General features: G+C 47.2%; 1 protein-coding gene across 2 annotated transcripts in view; it reads left to right on the forward strand.

The window, feature by feature from the left end:
• KCNH5 (potassium voltage-gated channel subfamily H member 5) overlaps positions 1 to 21,743 on the forward strand; it is a 203,195-nt gene that overhangs the window by 140,982 nt on the left and 40,470 nt on the right. For both annotated transcript variants that reach the window (XM_056851652.1, XM_056851653.1), the window contains one exon: positions 19,993 to 20,245. In XM_056851652.1, coding sequence (XP_056707630.1) covers positions 19,993 to 20,245 — 253 coding nt within the window. The remainder of the gene's footprint in view (positions 1 to 19,992; positions 20,246 to 21,743) is intronic.

Raw genomic sequence — 21,743 nt, forward strand, 5'->3', positions numbered from 1 at the left:
TCCAACCAGAGGAGCTAACAGATGTTCCCAATCAAATAGATTGTGGTGGTAGGTCAGTCTGTGCACAGCAGTCCAACAATCATTATACAGTTGTATGATGCAGTAGTGGGAGGGAGAACAGCAAATGGAGAAAGACAGTGAGTCAGAACATCATGTACATGTTAGGCACAGTATTCAACCAGAGGAGCTAACAGATGTTCCCACTCAAATAGATTGTGGTGATGGTGAGGGGTCTAGAGACCAACAAAGATGGTGAGGGGTCTGGAGACTAGTCCTATGAGGAATAGTTGAAGGAGCTGGGAATGTTTAGCCTGAAGAGGAGAAGACTGAGAGGGGGTATGATAACTATCTTTAAGTACTTGAAGGCCTGTCATATAGAGAATGGTGCCGAGTTGTTTTCTGTTGCTCCAGAAGGTCGGACCAGAAACAACGGGTTGAAATTAAATCAAAAGAGTTTCCGTCTAGACATTAGGAAGAATTTTCTAATAGTTAGAGCGGTTCCTCAGTGGAACAGGCTTCCTCAGGAGGTGGTAAGCGCTCCTTCCCTGGAGGTTTTTAAGCAGAGGCTAGATGGCCAGCTGTCAGCAATGCTGATTCTATGACCTTAGTTCATGAGAGGGAGGGCATCTTGGCCATCTTCTGAGCATGGAGCATGGGTCACTGGGGGTGTGAGAGGGGGTGGTAGTTTGGAATTCCCAGCATTGTGTGGGGGGTTGGACTAGATGACTCTGGTGTCCCTTCCAACTTTATGATTCTATGATTCCATGTGATAGGTCGTCGGTCCATGTGCAGCAGTCCCAAAATCATTAGACTGTCGCATCAACTTACAGAAGAGCTCCAAGTTCAGTATAAAGCCCGCGACACAGTACCCCTTTGCCCCTACAAGTCTGTTTGCCCTTACAAGGTTCCTGTTTGGTAGCTTGCTTTGCTTTTAGCAATTGCTTGCCAATATATACTAAGCAGTGCTGTATGAGAATCAGTGGGTTGAATCCAAAAGTGCCCTTCTGCTGGGGTAATGGCACTTATGCAACAGCACTTCCATTGCTGGGGAAGGGGCAATTTTTGCCAGTTCATAACTCCCAGCGTGGTGTAGTGGTTAAGAGCGGTGGTTTGGAGCGGTGGAGTCTGATCTGGAGAACTGGGTTTGATTCCCCACGCTTACACATGAGTGGTGGAGGATAATCTGGTGAACTAGATTTGTTTCCCCACTCCGACACACGAAGCCAGCTGGGTGACCTTGGGCAAGTCACACACTCTCAGCCCCACCTACCTCAAAGGGTGTCTTTGGTGGGGAGGGGAAGGTGATCGTATGCCGGTTTGAGTCTCTTTTAAGTGGTAGAGGAAGTCGACATATTAAAACCAACTCTTCTTCTTCCCATTGCAAACCCCCCCCCCCACACACACACACTTCGCTGTTTATGATGGCCCCCTTTCTTCCACAAGCAAGATTTTGGGGTGCGCAGTGGGTTGCAGGAGCATCATTTCAGGGTGTACAGCACACTGCATCAAAAGGAAGGGGGGGAGGAAAGTTCATTTCTACAAGCATAACTCCATTCATGCTTGGTATGCTCAAAAAAACATTCTCCGCATCCAATATCATATTTGTTTATTATTTTTCCAGTATTCCCCTATTTATTTATTTTTTAAAAAAAGACAACAAATGCATCAAATGCTTTCAGAGTGGAACTTGGAGAATGTTTATTTCTTTGGGAAAAAAACGTATAACCAGCAGTGGCGTACAAGTTCCCGTCCATTCAAACATGATTCTTAAAAAAAAAAAAAAAGAATTCCATTAACTTTAAATAGCACCGATAGATCTTAAAAACAGCAGCAGTCAGGAATATTGACAGGAGGCCAAAACGTCAATCAAATCAATAATTTAGACCACAGCAGTGAAACCAACATGCTGCCGCAAGGAATCATTAAGAAAGCCTCGGCAGGGTTCAGGCAAAGATGTTCAAATGCAAAGGTCAGGCCTGGGAAAAACATCACAAAAGAGCAGGGGGAAAGAAAGGCTATGACCCGGTGTTGGAAACTTAAAAGGTTCAGCGAATGGAAGTAATAAGGAAAATTCAGAGCCAGGTCACAAAACCTCTGTTTTCCATGGCCAAGGTATTAATTTCAAAAGAGAGGGGTACGCACAGCAGGGCCCTCGAGGATGACTTCGGCTGGTGGCCAGGTTTGGATGGGAGCAGGTGGTTCTTTAACTGCCCTGTATCCTGAACTTTTAGAACACAAGCTACAAAATTCACAGCATCCACTTGTAACCCACCCCTCTGCAGATGTGATGAAAAGAACATATGTCCATCTGTAATGGCCCAGGCTAGCCCGATCTCGTTGGATCTTGGAAGCTAAGCAGATTCAGCTATAGTTAGGACTTGGATGGGAGGTCACCAAAGAAGTCCAGGGCTGCTACTAGGGTTTCCAGCTCCAGATGAGGAAATACCTGGAGATTTTTGGGACGGGGGCTGAGGAGGGTGGGGTTTGGAAAGGGGAGGGACTTAAATGCCACAGAGTCCAATTGCCTATGCGGCCATTTTCTCCAGAGGAACTGATTTCTGCCGCCTGAAGATCAGCTGTAATAGTGGGAGATCTCCAGCCACCACCTACGCTCTCTAGATGCACATTTCCCCCCCATCTGAATTCTCTAAACTCTGCATGGGGACTTATTTTTGAGTTTTGAGAATTCAGATGGGGGGGGGGAATGTGCATCCAGAGAGTGGCAAATCCAAGGCAAAACCTCCCAGGCATTAATGGCCAATGGGTCCCTGTGACAACATTATTCACCCCAGCCTCATATGCTAGATTGCAGATGGGAAAAGGTGCTCAGCTCGGAGAAGATTAATTCCATTCTGTACAATCCAAACAGTGAGCAGAACAGGGAAGAATCCCCCATGCCTGCTGGCACTGGGCTTCTATATTTAAACCTTGGCAGCAGGTTCCTATGGCAACGGGAAACTCTATTGTGTGGGAACGGGAGGGTTTAAAAATAACTCGCCAGCACCGATAGCTTGATAAGGGCATGTCGTAAAATAGTTTGTTTGTGTGTGTGTGTGTGTGTGTGTGTGTCTGAACATGGGAAAAAGAGCTGTTGTGGAGTGGGTGAAATGTTTGGCTTGAACGATGGAAAGGGAGAAACTGTGGCTCCGTGGCAGTCGAGCACATGCTTTGCATCTAGAAGACGCCAGGTTCAGTTCCTGGCATTTCCAGTTTAAGTATCTCAGGTGCTGGGGCAGGTTGACAAAACTGAATAACAGTGCAGCGAAACAGTGTAATGCATGCAATGAGCAATGCCATCAAAAACTACCTAGTTTCACAGAAAATAACTGCATCCCTATTCCCTTTATAAAAATGCCATCATGAACAATTCTGATGTATGCATTCTACAGAATCACTGAGAGAACTAAGAATAGGCCTGAAGCTCTGACCATGGGGAAAATAAGAACATAAGAAAGGCCCTGCTGGATCAGACCAAGCTCCATCAAGTCCAGCAGTCCGTTCACACAGTGGCCAACCAGGTGCCTCCGGGAAGCCCACAAACATGACGACTGTAGCAGCGCCATCCTGCCTGCGTTCCACAGCACCTAATATAATAGGCATGCTCCTCAGATACTGTAGAGAACAGGGATGCATCATGGCTAGTATCCATTTTTCTCCTCCATGAACATGTCCACTCCCCTCTTAAAGCCTTCCAAGATGGCAGCCATCACCACAACCTGGGGCTGGAAGATCCAGAATTTAACTATGTGTTGTGTGAAGGAATAGAATCATAGAATCATAGAGCTGGAAGGGACCACCAGGGTCATCTAGTCCAACCCCCTGCACAATGCTGGGAATTAACAACTACCTCCCCCCACACCCCCAATGACCCCAACCCTTCCCCCGCCATGCAGGAACCCACAATCAAAGCACTCCTGACAGATGGCTGTGATGGACAAGGGGTTAACCAGCAGCAAGAGCTGACAGATGAAGAGTGGCCGGAGCCAGAGAGCTGACACTCTGAGCTCTGAGGGACAGAAAGCATTCGAAGCTTGGGGACCCAGCCTGGATAGGAGGGCTGAGATTTTTCGAAGCTTGGGACCTGCCAGAGAAGGCTGTGATAGATCCAGAGCTGGGTGAAGAGGCGAAGAAGAAGCGAGATTGTACTCTGTGAACCTGAGGGGTTCCGTGAAAGCCAAAGCTATTGACACACACATAACCTGTGGTAGTGACAGGAGCGAGAATTGGGTTAGAGAGGGCCCGTTCTCAGGTCACAAGGGGGATTAGTCTCTGAGGTAGAGCTATTCCAGTAGCAGGAAGGTGTGGAGGATTACAGCCACTAAGGTGGGGTAGTCAGAGAGAGCTGGGCTGGGGACAGAGATGACAGTCTGGAGCTGAATGACAGATTGAGGGTCTGAATGTCTGAATAATAGTTCTGAGAGGTAGAACTAAGCTGGAAACTGAGAACTGAAGGAACTTGAGTGAAGGAAACAGCTAAGCTATTTCTCTGAGGCAATCTTGTGTATATAAATCTGACTTGAGTTTTCCCTCCAAATTTCTGCCTTTTCTTAAACACCAATCTCTGTAAGTTCTCTTTAATAAACTTCCCTGTTTTGTCTGTTTAAGTTGAAAAGCCTCTTGTCTCCTATTTCTCACTGAGGTAAATGTGTGGGACTGGAGTGTGGGACTGGAGGAGAAAGAAATAATCTCATAGATATACTCAGGCCAACTGTTTCCCCTCAGCATATATGGCCAGGCTGAGTGAGTGGGACAGTGAAGTGGTTGAAAGGGGGGTGCGTCATAATGGCCATCTAGCCTCTGCTTAAAGACCTCCAAAGACGGGGACTCCACCACCCTCCCAGGCAGCACATTCCACCATCGAACAGCCCTCACCTTCAGAAAGTTCTTCCTAATGTTTAGGTGGAATCGCTTTTCTATTAGTTTAGCTGCAGGTCATAAGGATACTTCCTTTTATCTGTTTTGAATCTCTCACTCTCCGGCTTCAGCAGATGACCCCACGTTCTGCTGCAGTTGTATTGCTTGTGAGCTTCCTAGAGGCACCTGGTTGGCCACTGTGTGCACAGACTGCTGGACTTGATGGACCTTGGTCTGAGCCAGCATGGCCTTTCTTATGTTCTCTAAACAGGTGCTTAGTGATAGAGCATCTGCTTGGCAATCAGAAGATCCCAGATTCAATCCCTGGCATCTCCATTTAAAGGTTCTGGCAGTAGGTCTTGTGAAAGCCCTGTGTCTGAGACCCTGGAGAGCAGCTGCCAGTCTGAGAAGACGATATTGACCTTGATGGACCAAGGATCTGAGTCAGTATAAGGTAGCTTCATGTGTCCTTGTGTATCTTCTTGGAGAAGGGGCTGTGGCTTAGTGGAAGAACCTCTGCTTTGCATGTAAAAAGTTCCAGGTCTAAACTGGCATCTCCAGTTAAAAGTAATGTGAAAAGCCTCTCTACTCGAGACCGTGGAGAGCCGCTATCAGTCTGAGTAGACAATACTGACCTTGATGGACCAATGGTCTGATTCAGTACAAGGCAGTTTCATGTGTTCATGTGTACTTCACAGTTCTACATATTTGTCAATGGAGAACATGACCCTGTGAATTGTTCCAGTTTGGCTGCAGGTCATAAGGAAGGCTGATACACACCTGGAGCCAACTGAGTTTCATGACCCATCCATCTTCTGGGTATGGAGTAGGGATCACTGGAGGTGTGTGTGTGAAGTAGTTGTGAATTTTCTGCATTGTGCAGGGGGTTGGACTAGATGACCCTGGTGGTTCCTCCCAACTCTATGATTCTACGATTCTATGATTCTTGTGCAAGAAGTGGGATCACTTTTGAGTTTTAGCATTGGAGTTGAACTCTGGAGGAGAGGTCCTTCCAAGCCCTGGTGCAATACAGGTATGCTACTCCACAGCCTTATCAAAGTCAGGACAGGTGGGACTTGGAGGTCCCACACAAGTCTTAGGTCCTCCACTGCTTAGTTAGATGCTCTTCTTTCTGCCCCAGCTTATTCCAGCAGAGCTCATTCAATTCCTTGGCTGGGCTCTGTTACAACCCAGCCAACAAACAGGGCACCTGCAAAAGTCAGTACCCAGACGTGTTATAGGGTGCCCCTGGTTTGTGTCTCTGGGGGTACTGCTACCCACTGGAGAAATGGCTCTGGTAGGGAATGCCAAGGGCTTTGGGTGGTCTCTATGGCCTTGACAAGGCAGCTGAGGATGCCAGAGCTATGTGCCGGTGCAGCACTCTGCTGTGTAGCTGTCTTTGTCTGTTGTCTGGGGACAGATGGGCAGCAACCTGACCAAGGGCGTTTTTGGTCACAGAATCATGGAATCATAGAGTTGGAAGGGACCACCAGGGTCATCTTGTCCAACCCCCTGCACAATGCAAGAAATTCACAACTACCTCCCCCCCAAACCCCCAGTGATCCCTACTCCATGCCCAGAAGATGGCCAAGATGCCCTCCCTCTCATGAGCTGCCTAAGGTCATAGAATCAGCATTGCTGACAGATGGCCATCTAACTTCTTCTTAAAAACCTCCAGGGAAGGAGAGCTTACCACCTTCCGAGGAAGCCTGTTCCGCTGAGGAACTGCTCTGTTACCAAAAATTTGGTTCCAAAATTTTGGAACCCTTCCTCAGGGAGTTTCCTAACCTGGAGTTGGCAACCCCCCACCAACACACTTCAAACTGCCCCGCTCGATATCTTGTGGTGAATTGTTACATTCCCAGATTGGGCCTGTTGTGACTAATTGTATCCCAAAGCAGCCCACCGAATGGTCGACATGAACTTGGAGAAAGTGAGCTTGGAAGGACCACTCGTCCAGAGTTCAACTCCACTGCTAAAGCTAGAAAGTGATCCCACTTCTAGCACAAGCCACTTTCCCCTAAGATCTCTGAAGTGGTCTGAAGAATGTTTATTGCACTGCTTGGATACAGTCAAACACTCCAATGTTTGAGCTTTAATCAAAACACACTTGACAGCGAGTGAAAAATTAATAAGTTGCCTCTCTTAAAATAGGTCATTAGGCAGAGAATGGCAAACAGCATTCATTCAGCCAACCTTTTCAATTAAGCTAGCACTAGGGTTGCCAGGGCCCTCTTCGCCACTGGCGGGAGATTTTGGGGGCGAAGCCTGAGGAGGGTGGGGTTTGGGGAGGGGAGGGACTTCAATGCCATAGAGTTAAATTGACAAAATGGCCATTTTTCTCCAGGTGATCTGATCTCTATCGACTGGAGATCAGTTGAATAAGCAGGAGATCTCCTGCTACTACCTGGCAGTTGGCAACCCTAGCTAGCACTCTTGCCCAGTGCCAAAACATAAGCCCACATACATATTCTCTCCCTGGGTCTTTTTTAAAAATTACTCTTGGGCTTGAGTGAGGCTTAGGAAATGAGGAAGCGAATGGTCATACAAGCTTACCTTTGTTCCAAAGGTGCATAAAGCAGGGCTGGATCTACATTTTTGAGGTCTCCCTCACCTCCTTCTGCTGCCCCCTCTCTGCCCACCACCCAAGGCACCTGTCCCCCTCAACCCCTAGATCCGGTCCTGGCATAAATTCACAGGCAGAGGGGAGCCGTGTCCAGCTTTCCTCGAGTTCCTTTCGTTATGCCTCATTGCAGAAAGGGAAGCTATAAAAAAAGTTTAGCCATATGAAAAGCATTTGTGGATGGTGCAAAAACCACCAGCCAGTTCCCTCAAGCCCTGGAGGCGGGCTGTAAGTTTATGAGGGGTATGTTTTGGGGGTGTATCAGCACATTTGGTTGAACAGATCCACCATCTGTTGTGTTTTTTTTTAAGATTCTTTATTTATGCATTTCAAGGAAAGGAAAACCGAACTGGTGGGGACCAATGGTCTGAGTCAACGTAAGGTAGATGCCGATGTAAGTTGCTGGTTAAAAATCTCACTCTAGCTGTGAACTTCTAAGTTGGCGTCTGGCAACCCACCATTTCTTAGTGTTTCCCCTTCATCTACAGTATGAGATAAAAATGTTGGTCTACTTTACAAGGCTAGGGTTGCCAACCTCCAGGTAGTAGCTGGAGATCTCCTTCTGTTAAAACTGATACCCAGCTGATAGAGATCAGTTCATCTGGAGAAAATGGCTGCTTTGGCAATCTGACTCTATGGCATTGAAGTCCCTCCCCTCCCCAAAGCCCGCCCTTCTCAAGCTCCGCCCCAAAAACCTCCCACTTGTGGTGAAGAGGGACCTGGCAACCCTATAGAAGGCTGTTGTAAAGATTTTTTTAAACTTCATTTATACAATGGGGAACACAAAGCATATTATGTCATTTTATCCTCACAACAACTTTGTGAGGTAGGTTAGGCTGAGAATGTGTGACTGGCTCAAAATCATCCCCAGCAAGCTTCCAGTGCTGAGAAGGTTTTGACGTAGGCCTTCCATTTGCCTGCCCGGGTTGGGGAATCCTGCCCGCCCAGAATTGAAGAATGGAAGACAAAAAGGCCTCTATATAGTGATGCTCTAGGAATTTCCCCCAATCCCCTAATAGGGTTGCCTGCTCTGGGTTGGGAAATACCTGGAGATTTTGGGGGTGGAACCTGGGGAGGGGCGAGACCTCATCAGGTGTAATGACATAGAGCCCGCCCTCCAAAGCAGCCATTTTCTCCAGGGGAACTGATCTTGGTTGTCTGGAGATCAGCTGTAATAGCAGGAGATCTCCAGGTGGCAACTGGAGGTTGGCAAGGCTAATGAAATAGTAGGGTTGCCAGGTCCCTCTTCGCCACCAGTGGGAGTTTTTTGGGGCAAAGCCTGAGGTGGGTGGGGTTTGGGGAGGGGAGGGACTTCAATGCCATAGAGTCCAATTGCCAAAGCAGCCATTTTCTCCAGGTGAACTGATCTCTACTGGCTGGAGATAAGTTGTAATAGCAGGAGATCTCCAGCTAGTACCTGGAGGTTGGCAACCCTATGAAATGGGCTACACCAATGCAGTCATTTGGCTTACCAGTTGCATTCACTTTTGCTGTATGGCCTGCTTCACTTGTTCCTGCTAAAAAGATTTTAACCCCCTTCCCCCTCCCCCCCCCCGCTTCTTACTCGGTAGACCTTCTGCTCATTTTCGAGCATGCCAACCAAACAGACGTGTCATTTAATTCCTATCCTCGCTCCGGTTGCCATTTCTGCGTGTGCACGGGTTCGCGCTTGTTTAATGAGGAGCATTGTTACTGTTCCGCTGAACATGTCTTCCTCCTCTGGGCACTGGTGTTAACGTTCCCTGTTTTGTTAACTGAAAACTGATTAGACCCGGTTTGCTGACCCCGGGCTCTCCAAAGGTTCACCAAACCGCATCAGCCACAGTGGCATTTAGAGCCAAGGCATAATGGCGTCTGCTCTCCTCTTTTTTACAGTCTCTTTTGTGCTCATTACCCAGTCGAATGTTTAAAAGGAGGGAGGAAGCAATCACCCCCATGAAAGCTAGATTAATTACATTGCTTTGAGCCAATGCTCGCAAAATAAGTGTTTTGATGATCGGAGCTTTCTGTAATTGGTAGCTGAGCAGCCCAACTCTTCACCTGCAGAGTCAGTGGGGGGTAGGGTTGTCAACCTCCAGGTACTGACAAAAGTATATTGAATGTAACAATGTGCTACCAAGCCAATCGCATATATACAACAAAGTATTTCCCAGTTCTGGGTGTATAACAATGTGCTAACAAGCCAATTGTACCTGTACAACGAAGTATTTCTCAGTCCTGGTTCAGTAACAATCAATCCGAGGTCGATGTCTTCAAGTGAAGAAGGGTAGAAAGGGATACGATCGTTTCAATTCTTCCTCAGTCCCGTTTCTGTACAAATATGTATATATTATAATAAACAATCTCTTATAAATGTTCTCTCAAGTGACTTAAACAATATAAATATAGATATATTTACATATATTGATTTCAAAATGTACTAATTTCAATATAAGCTTCTGTAGCTTCAAAATTCTCATAGACTTTTAAGCATCACCCTTTTAGGGACAAAATAGCAACCGTGTGTATTTTTTAGCTTATCTATTCCAACATCAGGATATCCATTGAAACAAGGTTGCACAGACAAATTTACAGTTTCCATGAATTTTGTTGTTGTATATATGCAATTGGCTTGGTAGCACATTGTTACATTCAATATACTTTTGTCATTACATATTGTTATCAGCCTGTTTCTGTACTAATTTTCTAACCTTAGGTAATGGTGCAGAGGTGTTGATGTTTGATTGCTAACCTCCAGGTACTAGCTATAGATCTCCTGCTATTACAACTGATCTCCAGCCGATAGAGATCAGTTCACCTGGAGAAAAGGGCCGCTTTGGCAATTGGACTATGGCATTGAAGTCCCTCCCCAAACCCTGCCCTCCTCAGGCTCCGCCCCAAAAACCTCCCACCAGTGGAGAAGAGGGACCTGGCAACCCTAGGGGGGGGGGAAAGGGCCCAGAGCCCCAGGATTAGGGTTACCAGGTCCACCCTTGCCACTGGCAGGAGCTTCATTGTTAGGGTTGCCAGTAGGGTTGCCAACCTCCAGGTACTAGCTGGAGATCTCCTGCTATTACAACTAATCTCCAGCTGATAGAGTTCACAAAGGGCCTTTACCTCTTAGTTTGAGTGGTAAAGCGGCCCCTTACCACTCAAACTAAGAGGTAAAGGCCCCTCGCGAGGCGGAACTTCTGGTTCTAAACCGAAAGTGACGCGCGCTGTATGTGCACGTGCACGTTTGCCCGGTGACCCTCAGGTGGTCGGCGGGCAGAGGGGTAAATTGCCGGGGGTTTGCCCACCACCAGTGCGCACCTGGCAACCCTAGTGGTAATAGCAGGACGCAACCCTATTCATTGTGGTGGGACTGGGGGGGGGGGTGATTGGCACAGTAGCATCACTTCTGGGATAAACCCACAAGTGACAGGCACGCTCTAGCACATTCCTCCAAACATTCTATGGTTTCCGTGGAGTTTTTGGGGGAATGTGCTAGAGCGTCCCCGTCATTTCCAGGTTTACCCTGGAAGTGATTTTAACTGCCCTCCCCTTCAGCCGGCCTGCTTCCACCCGCCAGCCAGCTGAGGGGCGGCAGGCAGCCCCCTTAATTGGTATCTGGCAACCCTACCCAGTATGGAGGCTGCAAAGCAGCAATACAAATATCTTTGTCACTCAGGCCAAAGAAACAGACCTTAGACAGATGCTCTTGAACACACATGAAGCTGCCTTATACAGAATCAGACGATTGGTCCATCAAAGTCAGTATTGCCTGCTCAGACTGGCAGCAGCTCTCCAGGGTCTCAGGCAGAGGTCTTTCACATCACCTACTGCCGGACCCTTTAACTGGAGATGCCGGGGATTGAACCTGGGACCTTCTGCATGCCGAGCAGACGCTCTACCACTGAGCCACAGCCCCTGCTCTTAGAGAGGACAGCAGAGGCAGTCCAGGGCTTTTTGCCTCCCCAAGCCAGATATACCCACACTTACATGTTCTGAGGTACTCTGGTGATTTTAAAAAGGTTCTTAGCACAGATACATTACTATATGAGTGTGATTTGGGGGCATATGTGTTGCCGTGTGGCTCTTTTGGTTTCTTTCTGTTAGGGTTGCCAACCTCCAGGTGGGGCCTGGATATTTCTGTGGCTTTACACTATGCTGATGTCCCTCCCCTCCCCAAACCTTACCCCTCTCCAGGCTCCACCCCCAAAATCTCCAGGAATTTTCCAACTCGGACTTGGCAACTCTAGCTAATAACCTAAACTACCTCATAGAAGAAGAAGAGTTGGTATTTATACCCTGATTTTCTCTACCATTTAAGGAAGTATCAAACTGGCTTACAATCACCTTCCTTCCCCCTCCCCACAACAGACACCCTGTGAGGTAGGTGGGGCTGGGAGAGTTCTAAGAGAGCTGTGACTGGCCCAAGGTCACCCAGCTGGCTTCATGTGGAGGAGTGGGGAAACCAACCCAGTTCACCAGATTAGAGTCCACTGCTCTTAACCACTACATCATGCTGGCTCTCTAGGGTTGTTTTGGGAATAAAATGGGGACAGGTAAGCCATGTACACTGTGACATTGCTGAAAATATTAATCTGAGGAGCCACAGGAAGCTGTGAAGCTCTTAAAATGTCTTCAGAGTTGAGAGATCTTCTCCCGGGTAAAAGTTTGGCTTTCCAGTGGACAAAGAACCCATTGTCTTCAAAACACCACAACTCTTTTCACAAAAGCTCCCCTGCTTGGTTGGCAGGGGGAAGGACCTTTCACGTGCCAATGGGACAAGGGGTCTACAGGCCTGGCTTTCGTATGACTGACTGTATGAGGTTTGAAAACCCCTGAGGCAAACACTTAAAAAAAAATTGCATGGCACAGCAGCCTCTGATGCGTTTTTGTTAATGACTTTAACCAATTTCATAGCATTTGCTAAGCTGCCAAGAAGCTTTGTCGTATTGAGGGGGGGATATTTCGGAGGTTTAAAGCTTTGTAGAAGACATTTTTGTGCTTATATACAGTTCTAATCTCTAAAGTCTTCCTCTGGGTTCTGTTCTTCTTCTTCCCACTTTTTAAATCCTTTCTGTTCCCCGTACATTTCTTTTTGAATTGTTCTTCGAAGCTTGCCTTAAACTGTCCGGCTATGTTTAGAAAATGCTGGAGGAAAGGGAAAGTAATTTCAGATGCACCTCCTCGGGGGATTGATGTTTCCCTTCTCAATCTCTAGAACAGTATAAAAATAAAGGCAAACTGTAGCTTTTTTTAATGGGATCTTTCTAGGGGTTCCAGGTGAAGCCTATGGTTGCCAACCTCCAGGTACTAGCTGGAGATCTCCTGCTATTACAACTGATCTCCAGCCGAGAGAGATCAGTTCCCCTGGAGAAAATGACCGCTTTGGCAATTGGACTCTATGCCATAGAAGTCCCTCCCCTCCCCAAACCCCTCCCTCAGGCTCCACCCCCAAAATCTCCAGGTATTTCCCAACCTGGAGCTGGCAACCCTAGCAAAGACTCTATGATAACACAGTAGAGTTTCTGGCAATTTCCTGTGTCACTTGGGGATTTTACGAAGAAGTGACAACGGTGATGTCCGTGTTTTTTATTTTATGGATCCCAGCAGAAAAGGTGTTGAGATAAAGCCTAACCCCTGCTTTGACTGGATGTTAGAGACCTCCCTGTAGGTGGTAGCTGGAGATCTTCCACTATTACAGTTGATACAGGAGATCAGTTCACCAAAAGAAAATGGCCACTTTGGAAGGTGGATTGTATGGCATTATTCCCCATTGAAGTTTGGAGAGGGGAGGGGCTTCAATGCCATACAGTCCAATTGCCAAAACAGCCATTTTCTCTGGGTGGACTCATCTCTATTGGATCAGTCCAATAGATCTATTGGATCAGTTGTAATAGTCTCTATTGGATCAGTTGTAATAGCAGGAGATCTCCAGCTAGTACCTGGAAGTTGGCAACCCTAGCAACCCTGGTAATGGAAGGGAACATTTCTTGTCTCTTCTTCCTCCTCCTGGGCCAGTTCTAATCTGTATGCTGTTTTGGCAGCTCTGTTTTTTCACACTCCCCCCCCAGGGACGTGGTACAGTGCCCGTCTGTGATGCTTTGCGGCCCAGATTCATTACATAACAGCCTTTTTGATTGCGCCAATAACGGTTCTTTGAAAAGCAGTCTGATCCCAATCTTCCCACAATGAAAACAAGTGCTGGCGACGACAGCCAGATTGTTGGTGTGTGTGTGTGTGTGTGCGGGTGCTGTGAAATAGGATTCCACTGGGAAAAAACTATTGTTGTGCTGCATGCTTAATTCTGTGATTTAGTATTAAGCTAGTAACACAGTAGGGAAGCATTACTCCAGTAGCCAGCCTGTTATAGGGCTCTCCCAGCATCCTGTTGCTGTGGAACGGCCATGGAGTAAAACAGAAAAGTGAAAGAGGAAATTGTGCATTGGTTAATCTGCAGGGATGAATCGTAGAGTTGGAAGGGTCCATAGAGGCCATCTAGTCCAACCCCCTACTTAATGCGGGATCAGCCAAGAGCATCCCTGACATGTGTTTGTCCAGCCTCTGCTTAAAGACTGCCAGTGAGGAAGAGCTCACCACCTCCCTAGCTAGCTGATTTCACTGTTGAAAACTCTTATTGTAAAACATTTCCCCTAATATCTAGCTGGTTCCTTTCTGCCCGCAATTTAAACCCATTATTGCAAGACCTGTCCTCTGCTGCCAACAGGAACAGCTCCCTGCTCTCCTCTAAGTAACAGCCCTTCAAATACTTAAAGAGAGTGATCATGTTCCCCCTCAACCTCCTCTTCTCCAGACTAAACATTCCCAAGCCCCTCAGCTTTTCCTCGTAGGGCTTGATCCGTGTCTCTCTCCTCTGCATCCACTCCATTCGGTCCATATCCTTTTTGAAGTGAGGCCTCCAGAACTGCACACAGTACTGCAGGCATGGCCTGATCTATGCAGTGTACAGCGGAACTGTGACATTTTGTGATTTGGAAGTTACACCTCTGTTGATACACCCCATGGATACCCCCTCGCCTCCACGAACATGTCCACTCCCCTCTTAAAGCCTTCCAAGTTTGCAGCCATCCCCACAACCTGGGGCAGGGAGTTCCACAATTTAATTATGTGTTGTGTGAAGAAATGCTTCCTTGATGCTCAATTAGTTACCTTTAGTCCAAATTATAGTCCTTCAGAATGGTTCAATCAGAAGAACCCAACCCAGAAGGGAGAGTTTGGAATGGAAGGAGGCCCTTTCCAGATGAGGATGCTAGGGGGAAGGACGGGCTTGGAGCTAGACAGTCAAGCCACAAGGGAGAAGCCAAGAGGTAGGAGCTGATAGGAAGAAGTGTGTGTGTGTGTGTGGGGGGGGGGGTGAATTACAGGAAGGGAAGAATGTGTGAAGGAGAAATTCATACTCCACATGTCTTGATGAGGAAGGTCCATTGATTTCATTCTTGGGGTGCTTGCAAGCCCTTGGGGCAATGGAATCCCCAAGGGCTTGCAATACCCATCTTAGGCACTTGAATTTACCTGAGTGCCAATGGAAGAGATCAGCTATCAGCCCAATCAGCAAAACTCAGGATCGGTGATGGCATTGGATCAAAACTTTTGAAAACTATTGGTGAACCTTGTGTTGTGTTCTGATGGGCGCATCTTTAGATCTGGGACTCTACTGGTGCAAATTTAGGGTCCGCGCTGTGATAGGATAGTGTAACCAACCTATGGTGGAAGGGGCACCCGAACAAACATAGGACCCATACCCAGAATAGGTGAAAATGTTGACATGAATTTGTTGTGCAGATGGTAGACAGGAATTGGGCCAATGGCCCTTTTAGGGTTCAAGATTGTATCATTTAGGAATTGTGTGTGTGTGTGTTAAGTGCGGTCAAGTCACTTCTGACTGATGGCGACCCTATGAATCAATGTCTCATGATGGGGTTTTCAAGGTAAGGGTTGGTCAGAAGTGGTTTACCATTGCCTTCTTCTGCGCAGTACTAACCAGAGTTAGCCGTAGTGGCCCTGCCGTTGTCTACGAAAGATCCTCCGCCAGTGTCACCTTCCACTACTGCTGCTGCCCAGTAGCTAACCTTCAGGGATTCCTCTGCCCCCATCACCATTACAACTGCCTGTTCTCTTCTGCGGATGTGGCCATTGATCCCTGAAGTGGGTGGATGCATCTTTGTCTGGTGTCTCAGCTGTGACCATTCCGTCTTGAGTGACTCTGCAAGGAGTTTAGTCTCTTGGCAGAGTCTAGACCACTTACGGCATTGCTCCCAGCTTCGCTGACCCACACAAACCCCCTCACCATGTTAAGGTGTGCATCCAAAAGGGGGAGGAAATTCAAGAGCTTGGTTTGTTTCCCTGCAAACCTGAGTCTTTATTTACCGCTAAAAGAGGTGAGGGTCTCTAGAGAATCAAACTTTATTGACTTGTTTGTCAGTGTAATCAGGCAGTTGGCTGCCCCTTGCAGGGAGCGCCTAGGGGGATGCCTGCTTTAAATCAAAAGACTCTGCTTTGATAGCAAACTAGATGCTTCATAGCACACAAGGAATCTTATGGCCAGAAGCTCTTGTATTCTTCCTGTACCTCTGGCATCAGGAGACAAGAGTATAAGAACATAAGAAAGGCCATGCTGGATCAGACCAAGGTCCATCAAGTCCAGCAGTCTGTTCACACAGTGGCCAATCAGGTGCATCTAGGAAGCCCACAAACAAGACAACTGCAGCAGCACCATCCTGCCTGTGTTCCACAGCACCTAAGATAATAGGCATGCTCCTCTGATCCTGGAGAGAATAGGTGTGCATCATGACTAGTATCCATTTTTACTAGTAGCCATGGATACCCCTCTCCTCCATGAACATGTCTACTCCCCTCTTAAAGCCTTCCAAGTTGGCAGCCATCCCCACATCCTGGGGCAGGGAGTTCCACAATTTAACTGTGTGTTGTGTGAAGAAATACTTCCTTTTATCAGTTTTGAATCTCACACCCTCCAGCTTCAGCAGATGACCCTGCACTCTAGTATTATGAGAAAAGCTTCTCCCTGTCCACTCTTCTCCAAACCATGCATAATTTTATAGACCTCTATCATGTCTCCCCTCAGCCACCTTCTTTCCAAGCTAAACAGCCCTAACCGCTCCCCATAGGGCAGTTGCTCTAGTCCCCTAATCATTTTGGTTGGTCTTTTCTGCAACTTCTCAAGCTCTGCAATTTCCTTTTTTAGGTGTGGTGATCTTGGGAAGGAGGGTGTTCATTTGAGCCCTTCAGGCCCCTTTTGAGTCAGCCCAGGAAGGATATCACAGAGATATCTGGAAATGCCAGACATAACTCCTGATTAGATTTGAGTGCAGTAGCACCTTACAAATCAACAAGATCTTTGGGGTATAAGCTTTCAAGAGTCAAAGCTCCCTTTGTCAGATATGGGAGCTTTGACTCTTGAAAGTGTATAGTCCAAAGATCTTGTTGGTCTCTAAGGTGCTACTGGACTTGAGTCTAGTTCTTCTACTGCATACCAGCATTGGCTACCTTCTGAAACCATAACTCATGGTTGTATCTTGGTGGAGTAACTAGAGATTCTGGGGATTGAACATGGGGCCTTCAGCATGCAAACCAGGTGCTCTCCAACTAAGCCATGCCCCCTACCTAAACAAAGTTGCCTTATACTGTGTCAGATCCTTCACGTGAACACATGAAGCTGCCTTATACTGAATCAGACCCTTGGTCCATCAAAGTCAGTATTGTCTACTCAGACTGGCAGCGGTTCTCCAGGGTCTCAGGCAGGAGTTTTTCACATCACCTACTTGCCTAGTCCCTTTGAGATGCCGGGGATTGAACCCGGGACCTTCTGCATGCCAAGCAGATGCTCTACCACTGAGCCATGGCCCTTTCGTCTATCAATTATTGTCTTGACTGGCAGCGGCACTCCAGGGTCTCAGTCTGAGGTCTTTCACATCGCCTACCACCTGATACTTTTAGCTGGGGATGCCAGGGATTGAACCTGGAACCTTCTGCATGCCATGCAGATGCTCTGCCACTGAGCCATGGCCCTTCCTTATGCAAGAGAAGAGCCTCAGGATCAGCACCCCTTGACCTTTTTAACTTTCAGCCTTGATTATTTTTCAACACACTCCTCCGATCCCAGTTTGAGGAGCAGAATCCATTTTCAATCTGGAAAAAAAAAAAAAAGCTCAGGTCCCACAGGGAATGCTTTTGTTCCTCTATTCTTTTTTGGGAGGGCGGAGAACTGTCTCTCCATGTTTGTCTTCCATTGGAGTCAGCTTGAGGCTGGCTGTGTGAATAGAACCTTTTGGCTTATTGCTTCGGTTAATTACTGAATTCCGCCCGGTAGATAGGGCTGGTTTTTCTTCCAACACAGTGGAGGTCTCGCTTTCCCAACTGCTAGAGAACACGAGGAAAGTATCACCATTGTGAATACAAAAAAGGAACTCCGTTTGCCGTGATAAGACCTCTTAGATATCTGAGCACGTCCAATTCTTTTCCCCCTTTACATGCCAGTCCTTTTTATGGCAGCATCAAAAGGATCTAGCAGGCTTTTCAGGGTAGACTTCTTCTTTTGTAAAATTTTATAATACAGCCCTAAGTGCACTTACTAGAAAGGAAGACTCGGCAAAGTGAGGCTTGCCTGATAATACTGCATACTTTTATAGTATTTTAGTGTTCAAAGTACTTCCAACACTTTATTGTGGTACATCAGTCCTATAATTATCCCAGTATTGCAGCTCTGAGTTGCACTCTCGCCTAGTGAGTAGTAATCCTGAGATACGTTGGTGGTGGAAAGCACCATCAAGTCACAACTGACTTAGCGTGATCCCATAGGATTTTCAAGGCAAGAGGTGGCTTGCCATTGCCTGCCTCCACATAGCAGCCATGGACTTCCTTGATGGTCTCCCATCCAAGGACTAACCAGGGCCAACCCTGCTTAGCTTCCGAGATCTGACAAGATGCAACCCTGGACTTTCTTGGTGGTCTCCCATCCAAGTACTAACCAGGGATGACCCTGCTTAGCTTCTGAGATCTGATGAGATCGGACTAGCCTGGGCCATCCAGGTCAAAGGAGATACCTTAGAAGGTCAAAGAAGGGTGAGATGATAAGTGAGATGACCCTGAAGGTGTGCCTCATTGAGTACGAACCCATGTAACAACTCAGGCCAGCCTCTCTTTGTGATCCCCTTGATCCCCTTGATCTCTTGCAGCTAGGTCCTGTGGTTTTTCAGTTTCATTCACACCCACCCTGTGGAACAGTCTTACAAACAGCCTCTCTTTGTGATCCCTCTGTGCCTACTTTTAACAGGACTTGTGAGATCTTTTCTGAAAGGTTAAATTCACTGTTGAACTGGTTTAGAATCCATATGCTATAGGCCACCCTGACCTGGATGGCCCAAGCTGGCCTAATCTTGTCAGATCTTGAAAGCGCTACAGGGCAGGCCCTGGTTAGTACTTGGATGGCCAAATGAGGAATTAAATTCAGCTGTCCTAGAACATAGTCTGATACACTAACCACTGCATAATACTGTTTTCCATTGTTCAGGTATTTTATTGCTATTGGATGGTTTTCTCTTTTATTGTAAGCCACACTGAATACAGGAGTAGGAGACCTACAAGGTTTCCTGAAAGCATCTTTCCCACCATTATCCAGTGACTATCTCTAATCTATGAGCCCCGTGGCGCAGAGCATTAAGCTGCAGTGCTGCAGTCCAAGTTCTGCTCACGACCTGAGTTCGATCCCGACAGAAGTCAGTTTCAGGTAGCCGGCTCAAGGTCGACTCAGCCTTCCATCCTTCTGAGGTCGGTAAAATGATTACCCAGCTTGCTGGGGGTAAAGGGAAGATGACTGGGGAAGGCACTGGCAAACCACCCCATAAACAAAGTCTGCCTAGTAAACGTCGGGATGTGACGTCACCCCATGGGTGGTTTGACCCGGTGCCTTGCACAGGGGACCTTTACCTTACCTTTTATCTCTAATCTGCCCCCCCCCCAACACCATCAAGAAAACAATACTGGCATTCCTACAAATTTGTTGTAAGCATTACTGAAAATATTTGGGAAGAATTTGGAGAACCATCCGTCACTGTATAAATGCTCAGCATCATTATTCCTACTAGGGCTGGACATATTGATATCCCGAACCGCAAATAAAACTGAAAAGAGCTGTTTTGGGTTTTTCGGGTTTATTTTCAGCTGAATATCAAAACTGGGAATCCAGCCTAAGTCAGATAGCCAATAGCTGAACTGCCGAATAAGTATTCGCCTTTTTTCCTGGCTTTCGGCTATCCGGCTTTTCCCATTAGAAACAATGGGTAGATTTGGTCTCCAGAATCGGAGACCAGGTCTACCCATAGTTTTTAACTTGATCTAGTCTCCGATTCCGGAGGCCAGCTTCTGTGACATGAAAATCAAAATGGGTAGACCGGGAGACTGAGTCTGGACTGAAAATACCGGGGGAGAATTGCACAGTCCTAATTCCTACAGTGGCTCTCCACTGATTTCATCCTTTGCGTTGCACTCACCATTGTTCCCTCTTCTTCCAGGTCCTTTCTATATGTCCCAAGGACATGAGAGCAGACATCTGTGTTCACCTCAACCGGAAGGTTTTCAACGAGCACCCGGCCTTCCGGCTAGCGAGTGACGGCTGTTTACGAGCCCTGGCGGTGGAGTTCCAGACAATCCACTGTGCTCCTGGAGACCTCATCTACCACGCCGGGGAGAGTGTCGACGCCCTCTGCTTTGTCGTCTCAGGGTCCCTAGAAGTCATTCAGGACGAAGAGGTGGTGGCTATTTTAGGTATTGTAATTTCAATTGTTTTTTTAAAAAAAAATCTGTTCTCCTCTCTTTATTGTATTGGTTGTAAATCAAGTGACAGGGATGCTAGCCCGAGGCAATCCTGCTTTCCATAAGGTTCGCTGGTGGTTTGTATCGCTTGGTTCACTTGTCTGAGTAATCTGTAGCTATCTGCCCTTGTGTGTTGCTGCTGTCCGGTTGTATCGCACTGCAGCCTGGTTTATGTAGTGGATTAATAGATGGACAATAGGTATAGAAGAAGAAGAAGAGTTGGTTTTTGTACCCCGATTTTCTCTACCTTTAAGGAGTCTCAGACTGGCTTACAATCTTGTGAGGCAGATGGGACTGAGAGAGTTCAAAGAGAACAGTGACTGGCCCAAGGTCACCCAGCTGGCTTCATGTGTAAGGGTGGGGAAACCAATTCAGTTCACCAGATTAGAGTCCACCGTTCTTAACCACTACACTATTGCCTGATTCTGAGTTAGACCCTGAGCCCATGTAGTCCAGTACTATGCGTTCTGAATGTCTACTCCACCACTAGCCCCACTACTCCACATGAAGCTAGCTGGGCGACCTTGGGCTAGTCACAGTTCTCTTAGAGCTCTCTCAGCCCCACCTACTTCACAGGGTGTCTGTTGTGGGGAGGGGAAGGGAAGGCGATTGTAAGCCAGTTTGATTCTTCCTTAAGTGGGAGAGAAAGTCGGCATATAAAAACCAATTCTTCTTCTACATTCCTGTGTCCTACCAATGGCAAAGTAGAAAAGAAAAAAACAACAAGCAGAAACAATAGACAGGTATAATCCCATCCCTAGTAAGTCCTCTACCACTCACTATTCACAATATTTCATACCACTTTGCTTACATTGCATGGTGTAGTCGTTTGGAGCAGTGGAGTCTGATCTGGAGAACCAGGTTTGATTCCCCACTCCTCCACATGAGCGGGGGAGGCTAATCTGGTGAACTGGGTTTGTTTCCCCACTCCTACACACGAAGCCAGCTGGGTGACCTTGGGCAAGTCACAGCTCTCTTAGAGCTCTCTCAGCCCCACCTACCTCACAGGGTGTCTGTTGTGGGGAGGGGAAGGGAAGGTGGTTGTAAGCCGGTTTGATTCTTCCTTAAGTGGTAGAGAAAGTCGGCATATAAAAACCAAACTCTTCTTCATCATCATCATCATCATTCCTAAGGAGAGTGACTCCAGTCTAAGCCCATTCATTTCATTGGGCTTAGACTGGAGTAACTCAGCATAGGATTGCCCTGTTAGTGAATGGCAGAGCTAATGCAACATGTTCTGTTGTGGCTAAAGATACTCTGATGAATTACCGGAGAACACCGATCAATCTGATGGCCAGACGCTGGGTCTAGTGAGATTTGCCTTATTAGGATAGGGTCCCCCCACCCCTAAATTTGGCTTGGGGTCATATACAGCCTTCAGATTTGCTCAGCTGCCCAGTGATGTTCCTCGGGGAATACAGAAGACTTGTGTTTGGCACAGCGTGAGACA

The sequence above is a fragment of the Euleptes europaea genome, chromosome 6, assembly GCF_029931775.1.
Source record: "Euleptes europaea isolate rEulEur1 chromosome 6, rEulEur1.hap1, whole genome shotgun sequence".
Classification (NCBI taxonomy): Eukaryota; Metazoa; Chordata; class Lepidosauria; order Squamata; family Sphaerodactylidae; genus Euleptes; species Euleptes europaea.